The sequence below is a fragment of the Lepidothrix coronata genome, unplaced genomic scaffold, assembly GCF_001604755.1.
Source record: "Lepidothrix coronata isolate B3197 unplaced genomic scaffold, Lepidothrix_coronata-1.0 Scaffold111, whole genome shotgun sequence".
NCBI classification, from domain to species: domain Eukaryota; kingdom Metazoa; phylum Chordata; class Aves; order Passeriformes; family Pipridae; genus Lepidothrix; species Lepidothrix coronata.
The window spans coordinates 1,513,929-1,529,788 of record NW_016690291.1 but is presented as its reverse complement, the minus strand read 5'-3'; the positions used below and the strand labels follow the sequence as shown (position 1 = coordinate 1,529,788).

General features: G+C 36.7%; 2 protein-coding genes across 3 annotated transcripts in view; one reads left to right on the top strand and one right to left on the bottom strand.

Moving 5' to 3' along the window:
• ZNF518B (zinc finger protein 518B) overlaps nt 1-6,126 on the top strand; it is a 12,840-nt gene extending 6,714 nt beyond the window's left edge. For both annotated transcript variants that reach the window (XM_017824546.1, XM_017824545.1), the window contains one exon: nt 662-6,126. In XM_017824546.1, the coding sequence (XP_017680035.1) occupies nt 873-4,103 (3,231 nt within the window). In that variant the 5' untranslated portion in view covers nt 662-872 and the 3' untranslated portion in view covers nt 4,104-6,126. The remainder of the gene's footprint in view (nt 1-661) is intronic.
• Nucleotides 6,127-6,739: 613 nt separating this feature from the next.
• Nucleotides 6,740-15,860, bottom strand: part of CLNK (cytokine dependent hematopoietic cell linker) — a 34,083-nt gene continuing 24,962 nt past the window's right edge. The window contains exons 12-15 of the mRNA XM_017824547.1: nt 14,061-14,194; nt 13,621-13,698; nt 13,334-13,489; nt 6,740-7,880 (exon numbers count right to left, since the gene is read on the bottom strand). Coding sequence (XP_017680036.1) covers nt 7,737-7,880; nt 13,334-13,489; nt 13,621-13,698; nt 14,061-14,194 — 512 coding nt within the window. The 3' untranslated portion in view covers nt 6,740-7,736. The remainder of the gene's footprint in view (nt 7,881-13,333; nt 13,490-13,620; nt 13,699-14,060; nt 14,195-15,860) is intronic.

Here is a 15,860-nt window from a genome sequence, read left to right as displayed (position 1 = left end):
CCACAGATTGTTTTGACTTCATTACTTTGAGAACATGTGAATCATGAATCATATCTTATGAATTGGCATTCAAGACTGTTTGGATCTGAAACATTGGCACTGATTAGAAAAGAACTTCCCTCTATATGGCAGGAATTTCTGTGCTAACTTAAAAATCCTTATATTTAAAAAGAAACAAATAGTTGTGTGTTTCTAGTAACCATTGTAACCATGTTCTGTTTCCCTGATGGGATTCACAAATGAGTGCCACTTGCACTGTTTCATAATATCTTGTCCTGAATCGAGGGCTGTACATGAAGTCAAACTCTGCTGCTCAGTTCTGCTGCCAAGTATCTTTCTTATTAGGTTTCTAAAAACGTTTCTTAAATTTAAAATTTTTCTTGACATGGGGGAAGTAGCACGAACTCTTTAGGTTTTGATACATAGCAGATAACTTACGTATTTATGAAATTTTTGAATAAGAGCAAATGTTAAAGGATTATTTGATTTGGTATTTTTTTGCTTAGAGTTAATGGGGTATGTGCAGAATACAATCAGTGGTATATTAACAGTAGACTTACACTCTGTAATTCAGCTGTAGTCTGCTAATAGTTCACTTATTAGTTCATTGTATTTCAGTGATCACTGAATCCTAACTGATCTTCTGCTTTTTATTCTTTAGTGCCGCAAGTTGATTGACTAAAATTAAGAACATGGAATATAATACAGATGCAGTTGCTTGAACATGTTTCTTCCAAAGCATATATTCTGCAGATTGGCAGCCTGAATGATTGATTGATTGATAAGCAGCATATACAAGACTAATACCAAGAAAAAATTTTATCTGTTGCTGCTGTGTTTGATGAAACTGGTGCAGAGTCACGTCTTCTGAAATGCAGTTGAAAAAAATGAGGGAAATACTACCAAGATTGTACCCTGGCCAAGTTAATGATAGGAATAATTCCCTAACTACACCCCGAAAGCAATCTTCTGAAGATAAAACAAATCCATCAAATGGGGAGGATGACCAAAACTGTTGTTACCAAGGAACTGAGGCTGAGAACAATAAATTGTCACTGATAAGCTGTCTAAAATGCAGAAGTGTTCAGAAAATTTCAGTGCAAGATATAGAGAAGCATAAGAAGATTGGGTGGACTGAAGACAAAAATTTCATCTGCAAGAAGTGTAGTCATATTACACCACCAGCTTTCCATTTTGTTCCCACAGGTGCCAGTGCTGCAGACTTTAAAGAACATGAAAGGAAAACCCCAAGTAAACCCCAGAAAACATTTAAAGTAAAAAATTTTCTGCCAGGTAAATACTACTGTGATAAATGTAGATTTTCAACAAAGGATCCTTTACAGTATAAGAAACACGTAGGGCAACATGAAGAAATTAAGTTTCTTTGTTCCCACTGTAGTTATGTATCCTACACCAAAGGAGAATTCCAGAGACATTTGGTGAAACACACTGGAACTTTCCCCTATCAGTGTGAATACTGTGAATATGGTGCTGTTAGACATGACTATATAGTGAAACACACGAGAAGAGTACATGAAACACCCACAAAACGGCTGTCAAATACTCTCATAAAACACAAGCAAAAGAAGCCGAGTCAAAGCACTTTATGTAAAAAGCAGAAATACAATAAAATTCCTTTTCAGAATGAATTTTCGAATTTGTCTTCAAATATGGTTTGTGAGATTCCAGGTAAAGCAACTAAAACAGTCTGTTCATCTCATAATGTAGAATGTAGTGTGAATGCAGCGTCAGTCCGGGACAAAACAGTGTTGGAGCCATCTGAAGTGAGTGTATGTGAGAATCAAAGTGTGGAGGTTGAGGTTTATTCTCCAAAAACAGAGCCTTTACAGCCTGGGATGCCTTTAACAGTAATTGCGCCGTCTGAACTTGTAGTTCCTTCTAATTGCTTAGCTCAGATAGTAGAGATTAAAATAGTAAATGGAGCACAACAGCTGGTTCTTAAACTAATTCCTATGAAAGAAGCAACTTACAAACCTGTGAACTGTGCTGAAGTGGAACTTGAGAGTCAAGGTACAGAACGATCTACAGAAGGAAAAAAAACATCATCTGTGTCTCAAAATGACTTACTAACCATGGAAGTGAATGTAGACAAATCATCCAGTGTTAATAACCAGCTTAATTTGGGTAGTACGTATGACAAGAATTCTGAATGTCTTTGTTCTTCTGATTCTCAACTCTCAACCTGTAGCTCTGTATCTATACAGAGAGAAGATGCATCAAAATTATGCTTTCATTTGGTGAAAGGTGTTGATGTCCATTCAGGTATTATAAAACTTTGTTCTCCTTCTCTGGTAATGAACAGTACTGAAAAAAAAAGTGATCTTAAGTCCTCAAGGCGGGAAATAGATGGAAAAAGTAATTTCCACTGTGATTTGTATCATTATGAAGAAGCTGAGGATATACACCTGCAAAAATATGCTTCTATTTCTGAAGACAAAAGTTCCAAGAACATTTCATTAGAGGCTGCTCAGGAGAGCAGAAATTATTCTGCAGTCCTAAAAGAAAAGTATTCATTGCCTGTGAAAAGGGATGACAAAGAATGTAAGACTCTGCCAGTCAGCTCTACAGAAGCACATTTAGCTGGTATGGGTTTTGATAAAAAATGTGTTACATCTTCTGAGGCAGGAAAAAAATTTCACATCACTAAAAGTCCACCTTTTGAGGATATAACTTTTGGCTTTAGCAAAGTAAAGAGAGCTGAAACCATAAGTCAAAGGAACAGTCGTCTTCTGGAATCACTAGAACTAAAGAAGATGAAAAATAAAGGCAGTACTTCTGAAGGACCTGTTATTTCATCTGTATTTTCCCTTAGCTCTGGGGCTGAAAACATTCCAGAGGATGTCAGATGGGTTGACAAAACACGCAGTAAGAAGTCAGCAACATTGCTGTGTAGAAAGATTGCTCAGCTCATGTCTGAATCTAACATGAAATCCCTGCCTTTGAGATGTCAAGCTTCTCGTAAGAAGGTGCTTGTGCCTCAAGAAAGTTCAGCAAGTTGTGAGAGAGTTGTATGTGCCACTGAAGTGGAACAACCTGTAACTCAAGAGCATGGTGAAAACAGTGTGATTAGTAGCAAAGAGCACAGTGAAGATCGGCTATTTACATTTGCAAGAACATCTAAAAACAGGGTGACTAAAAATTCCCATGTTGCTACTCCCATATTTATCCCCAAAGGGACAATGCTGAGAGTGCTGAATGCTACTAGCAGTCAAAACTCAGATGGAATAGAAAACAGCGGTGAAACATCAGCTCCTTCTGTGTATTGCAATGAAATGTTTCTGCCTCGCCCGGTCCCTGTTAGTGTTTCTGAGACACTTAGTGATAATTTGCCATGTTTGCCTAATCAGAGTGAACCAAATTCCGAGTCCCGAAGTATATCGCTCAGGCAAAGACCAAAGCGAGAGGCAAGTGTTAAAAATAGTAGCAAACAAACTGGTGTACCATTTCAGAAAAGCAGTGATACAAGCAAGCCAAGCAAGCCCTATTCAAAAAGTCAATTAAGTCCCAAAAATAAGGCAAAACAAGCAAGCTTCAGAGAACTTCCTAAGAGGAAAACAAGAACTCAGTTGGAAACCACTTCAAGTTCTGACATGTCGTACCTGTTGACAGCAAGACGTCTTCGGCTTGTCCCTCTGAAAATGAATCAGTTGATAAAATGCCCTCGTCGTAACCAGCCAGTTGTGGTACTAAACCATCCTGATGTTGATTCACCAGAGATAATTAATGTCATGAAGACTATCAACAAGTATAAAGGTCAAGTCCTGAAAGTAGTTCTGTCAGAAAGGACAAGTAGTTGTCTTGGTGTCAAACGTTATCGAAAGCGTCTTACTCTTCAGAATGTTGAGATAGGAAACCAAACAAAAAAGCAGAGTATGCTAAAAATGAAGCTGAAAAAGACCCATAAAAACAACTACCAGGTGGTGGAAACCTCACCACCTGAAGCACTTCGGTGTCTGTTTAAGTGTTGGTTTTGTGGAAGAGTATATATGGACCAAGAAGAATGGATAAGTCACGGACAGAGGCACTTAATAGAGGCAACCAAGGGTTGGGATGTTCTTTCTCTTCAAGCAAAAAACCATTAAGTGAGAGACTAGCGGAGGTTTCCTCTCTTGTTTTTAATGAGTGCCACTAATATGCTCGGGATGGAGGATTGAAATAACTGCTTTATTTTGCCAAAAGATCTCTGCTGTTAGCAAAGTGGAAGAAGAGAGCAGAATTAGAGAGAGAGAGAGAGAGAGAGAGAGAAGCCGATAGCAAGGATTAAGCACTGCTTTGCACTCTCGTGCTTGAAATTTGTATTGGAGTTCAATTTCATCTGTTCCACGGGAGAAATTTGAAAAAGATTTGCTATGCAAACATCTTTCTACTTACCCTAGGATACTGTGCTGTAACTGGTTTGTGCTAGGTCTCTGTGGATTAAAGTCTTAGATCTTTGTAAATTTCCCAAATCTTCGTTCGCGAAGCCTAGCCGTGATAATAGGATTTAGTTTGCTTTATTACAGCATGGTGTGTCAGAGATCGAGCACGTGTATACTGGAAAGCACCTTTGGTCCTCCGTGGACAGCAAGTGTATATCATAGGTTTTAGTGGCAAACTAAGCACTATCCATAAAAAGTAAAAGTTAAATGCAAGTGCTCTGTTTCAGTGGAGTAAAAACACTTCTGCTGACTTCAGAGGAGATACAAGGGTGTAAGTGAAAAATCTGTGGAATCAGTTACTCCCCACTAGGTCAGATAGCACTAATAAGTTTAATTTTGTTTAGTACTTAGACTTTACTTAGCCTGTATTGTGTAGATGTGAAAGAACAGAGCAGTCAGGTGTCTGTACCATCAAGCCAGATATACAATCAGGCTTGAGTTGATAGGAACAAGAAGCACTTCTCTATATGGCCTGTAGGCTGTTCTGAAATAGTAATAGCCAGACATAAACCCTCTACCACCATGTGTGTGATAGAATATTTACAGAACTCAGCATTTGGTTAGAACTCTAGTTAGTGAGCTTATTTACAGAGGAACTTGCTGAAGATGAAGACTTTTCAAAATGAAAAGCCACGTTGCACAGTTTTATTTTGACAGTGTTGAATCAGATTTTCAGTGCAATCTTTCATCATTCTTAAGAATTTAGATGTTAGAATATATTTTTTGTAAGCCTCAAATTCATACAAGTGTGTGCCTAGTTACAGATCATGTCTAACATGTACCTACTGACTTCGATGTAGTGTGAACATTGCTCAGTTTCTTAAACAAATTTCTAAATCAGGGCCAAATTTCAAGTTTTAGTAAAGAAGAGGGAAGAATAGATGTTTCTCTTCATCTTGTCAATTTTAAATCATTTTAGAATCATATAGAATGAAATATATTGAAGCACTTACAATTAAAATAACTTCTTACAGTTTTAGGGATAAGAAAATCAATACTGACTCTAATGCTGGATGTGTGTTTTATGTTTGAACTGGGACTTCTCTTGAAAAACTGGTAGTCCCTGACTCTTTCCACTCTTGGTGCATTTTTGTAAACAGTTTAAGCTGGGAATATTTTTTATATACTCCAGCAGATTATACATTGTTTTGATAAGGTATTTGTCATGTCTGCATTGAAATGTAAATATTTTAAAACTACATTTGACTGAGGTTTATTTTCAAAACCACTTATTGCTTTCCCATAATTTTGCAATACAGTGTTAAAATCCTTCAGACAGTTGGTGCTTTAAGTCAGATCTTTTTTGTCATGTACACATTGAAAATTTTTGTATCATTTGTATCAGACTAACCTATTCCACAGAACAAACTTCGTTTTGCCTGTTTTGTCAATAATAAGGAAATGACAGTTCTCATTTTGTATTCAAATGGAATTATATTTTTTTAGATGGGTACACTAGAGGGTTTTTTTTTCACTTCATATACTTCGATGCCAAACCTAACAGTGCTCTTTGCATTTTCAATAGTGAGAATAGTTTCCGTTTTAAAATTCTGGCATATCATATACAATAAATACTGAAATGGTTAACATAAAAACCCCCACAAACTCCTTCAGTCCAGGTTACTGTTTGAATTAATTTTGTTTCTGTAGAAGCTACTAAATAAATAGTTTTGAATTTGCTTTGTAAGAGTTGTCACTGGCGAAATTAAAACATTGCTTGTGAAAGTTGTACTGGGGAGGGGTGGGGGAGGTGTTGCTGCTCAGCTTTAAAAGCTCTGGGTGGATTAAGTATACTAGTAATGCTTGTCTTCGTCTGTAAGCAAGTTTACTGTTTACTTGAGTAAAAATCTGCAAAACTCGATATGTCACTCCCATAACCTGCTATCTGAATTGTTGAGATGTGGGGGTTTTATGGTTCTTAGTTTAGAATTTTGTTTTGTTTTGTTTTTTAACATGGAAGTCTTTTGTAAGTTAAATTGTAGTGTGGCTATGAAATCCTTAAAGCAAGTTACATCATGCTTCTTTTTCTTTTTATGAGCTCTGCTAAACTCTACTTTTAGCAGCTTCTGTTTTGTTAATTTTATTCTTATTAGAAAATGTTATGTCAGAGTAATTTCCTTTGAGTTTAACAGGTTCATCAGTTTGAGAGAAATAATTACAGTGAATGTTCTCTTGCATTTTGATGCAGCATCGAGAAATAAAAATGTTTCAAAAAAATAACAACCTAAATTTTTTTAGAGCTGGTTTGTGCCACCTACTACGTCATAAATTGGGTTGGAATGTTGTGGTTTTGGGCTTGAGTGTTTTTATTCTTGTTCCTATTCTTAAGGATAAAGTAACTGAGGTTACTTTTTTGTATATTCCAATTACCTAGCCAAACTTTCTGAGTGTGCTTAGAAAGGAAGACTATGGATGCTATGCAGAAAAAAATCTGAAGTTTGCCTTTCATATACATATGGAATTCAGTTAGGGCTTCCAAAACTCAGATTGTATGAATAAGTATTACGCTATTTTTTTGCTGGAAAAAAGTCACATTCTCATGTTCTTTGATACACACTGGAGCATGTTTTCTTGCTGAGTTTGAAGCACATCTACTGTTCCTATTGATTTTTATCTCTATATTTGCACATAGTATGAATCCAAAGTGACTGTTTGCGTAATTATTCTACTTATGTGTTTGAAGGCTCAGGGATGGAATACAAGTATCTGCTACGCAAGTTAAAGAGTAAGTGTTAGCTGTAATTATGTAAATTCTATTACTTAACCATCTTTATAATCTGCTCCAATACCTATGAGCAGCAGCTAACACTCACTGACTTCAGTGCTGGCTGAGCACAGCTTGTTGTTGAGCAAACATACGCACACCACATGAAATTGTTAGACAGTGAGAGCTCTGGCACATAGCATTTCATGTGTATTTTTAAAAACAAGAATATTTTTTTTTATATGACTGTGATATGCTTTATTAGCTTTTGCTACTTAGTGGAGTTTCCATGACATTTAGGTGAGTAAGGGTGAGTTTGGTTTCCATCTTATGGCAGAAGGTAAAGTGCAAGATAAGCAAATTGGTCCGTCGTTGTCAGGATACCAGGAGTCGGTTTCTGCACTTCTCTGTGAAGTAATACGTTGACATACACTTTACCTGTATCCTCAAAGTTAGATTGCAACAATCAAAAAATGGAGTAGATCTGTAGAATGCTACATATTATGGGGAGCTCCTCGCTCAAAAGGCTAATCTGATTTTTGAGACATTTAAATAACTGTTCTGTTTACATCTGTACAAATGAATCTGCGATGTTAAGGCAGAAAACATCTGCGTGACTTGAATGGATGTGTGAGGTAGCATTGTTCTCTGTGAGTTCCTGACTGATCCTTTCCGTCAATGAGTTTTATGGGAACATGTTTGTAGAATTCAATGATCTCTTCCACAGAATTAAATTTCTAGGGGGGAAAAAAATAGTAATCAGTGACTGAAAATACAATTACTGTATGGTTTAATCTATAATATTAAAAGACTGTTAATTGACAGTATTAAAAATAGGTAGTATTTTGCACAGAATTATGATTAGATGGAAGTGATTATAAAAGGAAAAGTACCATATTTTGATCCTCTTATTTCCTTTGTGTGTCTCTGTCTTGTGTAGGAGAAAGTAGCTGGCTGCTTAGGGTGAAAAGGGAGCATATCTAAGCTCTGATAATACAGTATCACCTATAAAAGTTTGTGATGCCAGGTGTGATGACAGATGTTGAAATGACAAAATAACTATAAATCATCACTAATTTTTGCTGGCAAAAGTTGCACTTAATTAGCAGTACATGATACTTTACGCTGCAAGTTTCATTATTAAATGTAACCTTTTCCCCCCCATTCAGTTTCTTGAGAAAGTTGCTGTAAAAGTGTGGAACAAGGAGCATCCCAGCAGAGTAGTATTGTTCTCTTGTGCTCAAAACAAAGACAACCTCCAAGCACATTGCTAAAGTGATAAAGGTGTAGTTCATGATTGCTGACTTGATTAAACAGCAACAAAAAGCTATCCAAGGTGTCTATCCTCATCTGTCCTAGTGAAGGCATCTTAATCCTCCCAATCCACTGGTTAGCAGTCCTTCAGTTTAAATAGTTCTCTTCCTTATGTGTAACTTCTAAGCTCTCATCACACCATGAAGCTCTCACCATATTACTGTTTTTCCTCTTGGTCTATTCTTTGGACTCATTGGTATTAAATCACTAGGACTGCACACAGTAATGCAAGCTTACTTTGGCATTAATACTTATCATGTATTTGTGTAACATTTACTGTGATTGTGAACCTTCATTGTACACCTGGTGGTATCTTGTCATAGATTCTCTCATCCCCACCTGTTTCACACCTAGATTATAACAACAGAATCTGATTAAATATGTGATTTGGTGAAACTGTTTCTGTATTAAGATGAAAGCCATTGTGCTAATTTTTTTAGGGGTTTTTTGATAATTTTTACTTGTATGCATTTGTTCTACTTTGCTGTCTTGTCTTTGTTTATGTTCAAAGTCCCTGTTGCTACTGAAAATCCAGACAAAAACTGTGGTTTGTATTTCATACCATAACAAAGTAACCCTTACTTTTTTTATTCTAAACATTTTGTGAGCACCAATTCTTTTCCTGCTTTCTAATGCTTTTTCGTTGGCTGGGAGGTTAAAAAGTCTTACTGTAATTGTTCACCTGCTTTGGAAATTTAACTAGGCTAATGTTACATTATTCATTGCTGTACCTTTAAGCTGTAGTTCTTTGGTAATGAGGAAAAATGTTTCAGATGTTACTTAGGTATTTTTTTCTATTTTATTTCATGTTCTACTCTTATTTGAATTAATGAATTTTAATATATTAAGCTCTGAGTCTCTTTATGTCTGCTAGAACATGAAGTTGACTTAGACACTATAGTGATGAGGTCTAGAATTTTATGTCCTCAGATCTTTTAATGGAACTCTCCCCCCACTTCGTTAGGTGTAAAGACACCTAAAGACATAGAGATGAAGAAAACTCAGTACCTGATTTGTTTCCCTTCACTGTGTGAAGAAACTCAAGCAGTCTCTACTGTCATAGGAATGTGTATCTGCTGGTCTCCAGACTGTTCTGGAGAGATGGGAATAGGGTCTCAAGGATTGCTCATGAAAGATATAGTTTTGAATTGTGTTGGGGTGGTGGCAGGACTCTGGGCTCTGTCACGCATCCTGAATGAGACTGTTCATCCTTGAGCTGTCATTTAAGCTGTGGACAAGATGTTTACCTTGTAAATATCTTTCTCATTTGGAAGTATTGGCTGTTTGCTGTGCTTGTTCTCCTGGCAGTAACTTTTGACATAACATTGTCAGTGGAAGGCACCATGGAAGTGCTCCCTAATCTACTCAGATGAGGCAGGCCAGTTTGATGGCTGGTGAAGGTAGGTGGAACTAATCCATTTGACTCACATGGAAATAAACTGACTGAAATGATGTAGCTGGTATGACTGATAGTTTGGAGATGAAAGTTAGCTGCAAATGGAGTGGTGAGAATGGAGAAAATATCTCTGGCCAGAACAGGGAGATCCAGAGATCTACACCAGGCCATGCACTAAGCTTCTTTGTAAAATAGGCACGGAGTTGAAGAAAAGCCTACTTCTGCCTTTGATTTTTAGTTACTGAATTGGGAGTTGAGCCTGGTGCTGCAGACACGCTAAAACCCTGTATTTTGTGTGTGGCAGATCTAGTTTTGCAAAGGAGATAAGAAAAATATTTAAATTTTGTGTCATTATCATCTTTATATGTGAGCAAGGTTTGTATTTTTTCATCTTCAAAAGAGTTGTGCACATGAAAAGAGGCAGTATTACAGGATCTCTGAATCTTTACTAGTGAAACTGTCTGGCATAGAGAGAGGCAATATCCAAGTAAATTGTGCTCAGGACAGCTGTTTTGAATGTAAATGCCTAAATTCTATGTATGCCTCATTTGGGGATCTGATCTTTATAGCTTTATATGATTTGGCCTTTAGTAAGCTCAGTATAATATATTAAATATGTATTTAGGTGTGAACATCTGTGGCTAAATTGCTAGCAAAAGATGTACCTTCACCAAGAGAGTTAGTAGTGGATTGTTCCCTCCCCCATCCCTACTTGTATTCATTATATTAGAATTTGATACTAATTTAGCTGCATGGAACTTCAGTTACTTCAAACATAAAAATCTGATCATCAACCCCTCTTCCCCCCCTCTTCAAGGCCTTATAGGGCTACATCAGAGCTAATGATAGAAGTACTCATGAGAGTTGAATTAAATAAGTTTTAAAAGTAATTGTTAATTGAAAATCTTATTCGATGATACAATGCGTTAACAACTTGTAAACTGTATGTGAAAAATCAAAAGTTGCAGTAGTATAGGGAAAACTTTGAACAATTATATTTACATATAAAAAAAAGTATCTTTTTAATGGATGAAAATAGACTAATTTGAAAGTGAAAACACGCTGCAGAAAATCTATTAAGACTGAACCTCTGAACAAAATCACCAACTGGGGAGAAATACAGTAGGTCTGCACCTGTTTGTTGGTGTTCAGATTTCTTTCTCTTTGGCAGGTGAAGAGGGAATATTCAGCTAATCTAGATAGAGCAGCTGGTCTGGCTGCACTGTGCTGTGCAAAATGTGGTGTAACAAAGGGTATCCCTGCTGAGGGACAATGCAGAGTGCTCTGGAAAGCATTTTAACAGGCACTGGAAAATTACAGGCAGCAATTTGCTGTAATTCACAGCCCTACAAAGTGTTTTCACCCTCCTGAGAAAAGAACCTCAGACGAGCTGCAGAAGTCGAGATGAGAGTTTTCAAGAAAGCATTTTTAGGGAATCCCTTGAGACTGCCTGAAATGGAGGAAGCTCTTCTGAGCAGTGTTGGTGCCACTGATTGTTCATTACTGCCCATGTGCCTTGTACCCAGTTCTGTTTTCAAGTCTTGCTGCTGAGCATAATAAACAGGAGTAGGAGATTGCCATGTCTGTGATTCTTTGGTACAACGCTTCATTAACTGACTAGCAATGCAATTCTGGAATTTTTCTGTTGTACTTGAAGTACAGGAGGATTTCTGAGTTAAAGAGAAACAATACTTAAAAAAGAAGGCTTAAGGTAAGGTGCCGTGATTATGGATTTGACCTGGTAGAGCCAAGTCTTGATTGTTGGCTAGGTGCTTGGAATCCTTATTCTGGAATTTTTACTTTCCAATTTGACTGTTTTCATTCCAGACCCACTCTTAAGATATGTCCTGTCTGTGCAGAAGTTGGAACAAACAACAAAGACATATATTTTGGTATTTCCTGAGATGGGAGGGATTGTGTTCTCCTTCCTTTTAGTTCAGTAAAAATTGTTCATGTACTGTTCAAGTAATTTTCTAGTTGCCTTAATTGTTAAAGCTGTTAAGATTATGAAAATTTAGCTTTATGTCTTTATTCTGTAGTCTACCATACACATACTATCTTATGCTGCAGTGTGCCATATTTCAGTTGTTGTTTCTGATCTGAGCCAGGAAGATTAAACAATGTAAGAACCATGGAAAACTAAACTTGCTTTCTCCTAAATCATACTTAAACTCCAGGAAATCTTCTGTGAGGTACAGTTCAGAAATGCAGTCAGTCCTTTACAGAAGACTGATGGTCACTACAGCAGCACCAGGACGATGGTACCTGCAGTACAATTCTCGATTTCTGCTACAGTTCTGCTTCCCAAAGTGTTTGAATGTGCTTGAATAATGAAGGATTTTCTCTTGCCCCTCATCATTAAACCAATGTTCCTGAAGAACAACCTGCCAGTAAACCTTGTCCCTCTTGTGAAAGCTCATAAATCCTATCCCATGTTTTCTAATAAGAATTCTAATATAAATTCTGAACCTGTCAAATGGTTGAAGTTGGCTTCGGTCACTTGTGACTTCAGGTTTTTTTAAGTCTCTCTATGCAAAAGGTAAGTTTTGAGAAGTATTGACGTGCGTGGAAAGGGCATAATTGAAGATTTAGCTACAGAGGCTTTGCTGCTTAACCTGAGTTAGATTTGTCAGTCATTTACATAGCTGATAACACATAGGAGGTTGTTGCTTTGCTTTTTTGCTCTGCAGCTGAGCATTCTTGAAGTTTTAGGATTTATTTTTTTTTTGCACATATCACATTTTTATAGAGATGACTTTCAGGTTTAATGTTTTTTCCTTTTGTTAAAGACTTGCAGATACAGTGTTATTTAACAATATAGTTAGAATAGGAATTAGACTCCTGTCATGACTAGAATTGAATTGAATTATGTGAAAAAGCATTGCTAATCTAAAGGGATTTTCTAATTGAAATTTAGCATATCTGAAAGACTGATTGCTGGGGACCCACATGATTTAATTGCTTCTGAATATCCATGACAACTGTTGTCCCATTGCCTCATTAAAAAAAAAATTCTCCTTTTGCTGTATGAGGCACAGACAACAAGAGATGTTAAACAGCAAAAGCAGCACCAGGCCCTGCTGTCAGATATGTGAAGTTGTGTGTATTTGAAAATGTTTGCTTATATTATCACAAGTTTAAAAATGTGCTAAAATAATATGTATACTTGAAAAGGTAGAACTTTTCTTTCCCTTTTACTTTGCAGGTGTTACTTACAGTAGATAGAAGTATTGTAAGTACTTAGGAAAGTTTTACATTGATGTAAATCTGAATTTGAGTATGATATGTAAAATTTGGTTTTAAATTATTATGTAAGCTGCTTGAAAATTTGAGACATTTGAAATGAGAGTGTTGTAAAAGAAGCTAATGAAACAGCAAGTTCATTATATGGGAGAGTTTGTAACTAATATTTAGTATTAAGAACTTATGAAGTGCAACATAAAAGCTATAGACTGTAACAGCAGATGGGATTTTACTTACACCATCTCCTCTGAGCCCTGTTCCCAGTGCATATTGTTGGCTTTCTTCCAGAAAACGTACTTTAATGTTGTATACTCTTCTTCCATAATAAACAACCAAAACATATGGTTCAGCCTTTGATTTCTTTGAACAATCTCTAACCAAGAATGTCTCATCCTGTATGATACAGATTTAAATTACAGATTGTATGGTTAGTTCACAACAAGACTTGTAAGCCATTATGGACAATTTACAGAAATTTTCCCCCAAGAGTTTATACCCTAGGTTTTGAGATAAATGGTACTTACAATGCTTTCCTGTAGCAGTGCCTTCTCTGCTTCATGGCGATCGTATTCTCCAACGTACCATTCACATTTGTTTAAATCCTTAATTTTAAGATATCGTAATCAGTGTATAGAAATTAACAACAGCTGGCAGAAGCAAAGCCAGTGAAAACAGATTGTATCTAATCCGCATTTAAAGCACATTCAGCGTAGTATATAAAAGTATATGCATATATCCATATATATCTATATATGTATATAGATGTAGATATATAGTCCTGTTAGGAAATGTTAGTCAAATCAGACATTCAAATTCTTATCTATGGTTTCAAGAGCTCATATTGGATTGTTTTGAAGAGTGCTGAATAACCACAGCTTTCAGAGGGGGTGGTGGGGTGGTGCCCTATGCTGTTAATCCTGTTTCCTAAAAACTTGTGTTTTTATGAAGCAAAGCTGGTCTTTACCTCTTCAGTGGGTTGGGTAAGAAATTGCATTTCCTGTTCTACAAGTGAATATTTTGATTTATTTTTGCATACTGTGTATGGTGTAGGAGATGGTGACCTCTTCACTGTCAAGTTCTCTACATTTAGCGTGGAGCCTGTAAAAGTAAATTCAGAAGGAAAAGAGTTATATTCTTTAAATTAAACTCATAGTTTCATTTTACAGAATGTTTTACTGAGTAAGTCTGAGAATAGCCCTTCTAGTTTAGAAATATTGTGACATTAACCTTTAAAATTCAGAGCTGTCAGTTAGGAGTGGTCTTGTGCTAATGCAGCATCAGTGATTTCAGACTTTTCTGTGATGTCCCCAGAGATTTAACACAGTTTCCTGATGGTTTTTAATTCACTTCAATCTGCCAGTGCACAATACCAAAATAATAAACTTAATAAAATAGCAAATACTAAATAAAATACTGAATGTGGGACAAGGGTAATGGTTCATTCTGTTCTATTTTCACCTTTTGAGCCCCCTTTATTTGCTTTGGGTCCCAGTTGCTGTTATGTTGGATCATATTATATCCCCTCATTATCCATTGCCAGCCAGCATTGTTTCTGCCGAGCTGTTGAAACCTTGACGGATTCAGAGGTTCTGCCACGCTGATGAATTTCAGTCTGCTCTGTGACTTGTTTCAATTAACAAATTCAAGACCGAGGGGTGAGGTTGCTCTTGCATTAAGATGAAGGTGGTGGTCCTTGGCTGTGTGCACCTGCTCCATACTGGGCCAGTGATGAAGAGAGCTTGCTCCTTCCAGAGCAAATGTGATTTGCTGTCTGTAGATTTAGGGCTGCTGTTTAACAGACAGACCCAGTTCCCCAAGTCTCTGGGGAGCTGTGCAAGCACAGGGGATGGGGCAGGAACACAAAGCATGGGGTAATATGAGAGGCTTGGGTTAGCTCTGATCAGGATGCAGCAGAAACAGCCTGAGAAAAGCAAGGACTTCCTTTCACTTTGAAGATCAAATATAGTTTGCAGGTACGTGATACGGGGAAAAACTGTAAATTGAAGATGAAAAGAATCATATCCTGCTATACAACAGAAAACATTTTTGTTTGTTTCATGCAGTGCTGGTGGGAGAAATAACCTAATGTCTATTGTAAGAGTAAATGAGAAGAATATGGTTACCAATGGCTTCCATCTTTTCCTTCTGGTTACTGTCACCTGAGACATTATTGTTTGCCAGAGCAGTATTTCATTGTGCTTTATCTGTTCAAGTTTTATCAGTTTATTATTCTTCTGCTCATATGCAGCATATGATAGAATATTAAATTTTACTTGGAAGACTTTCTTTTACAGAGGAGTAATAGTTTTCCTTGTGTTTCACTGTTCCATTCGTACATGTACCAAGTTGTGATTTATAATAGCATTATATTTGTTTTTAAAACAACATCCACTGATAGCAGTAGTCAAACAGCCACGATCTTCAGCAGGCAAGCAGTCTATTCAGCAATTAAATCACTGCTCAAAATAAACAGTGGGACCAGACATCTACCTTTTGTTTTTGTAATCAGTTTGAGTTGTCAAAATGTGAAATATTGTTACTGTTCAACTGATTGCATCATGATTTTTGCATTTTTGTTTGCATTGTATTTTTAGTGCCTATCCCCAGCTTTGTGACCTGTGCTGTGTATGTTTTAAAGATTTTTTTTTTTTTCTGCTGCATCTTAGACTGTGGGACAAGACATGTAGAATTCTATTGTAATGCTCATGTACTGAGTTTTGCTGGGATGGAGCTAACAACAGCTTGTCAAGAAATTGTAGAAGAA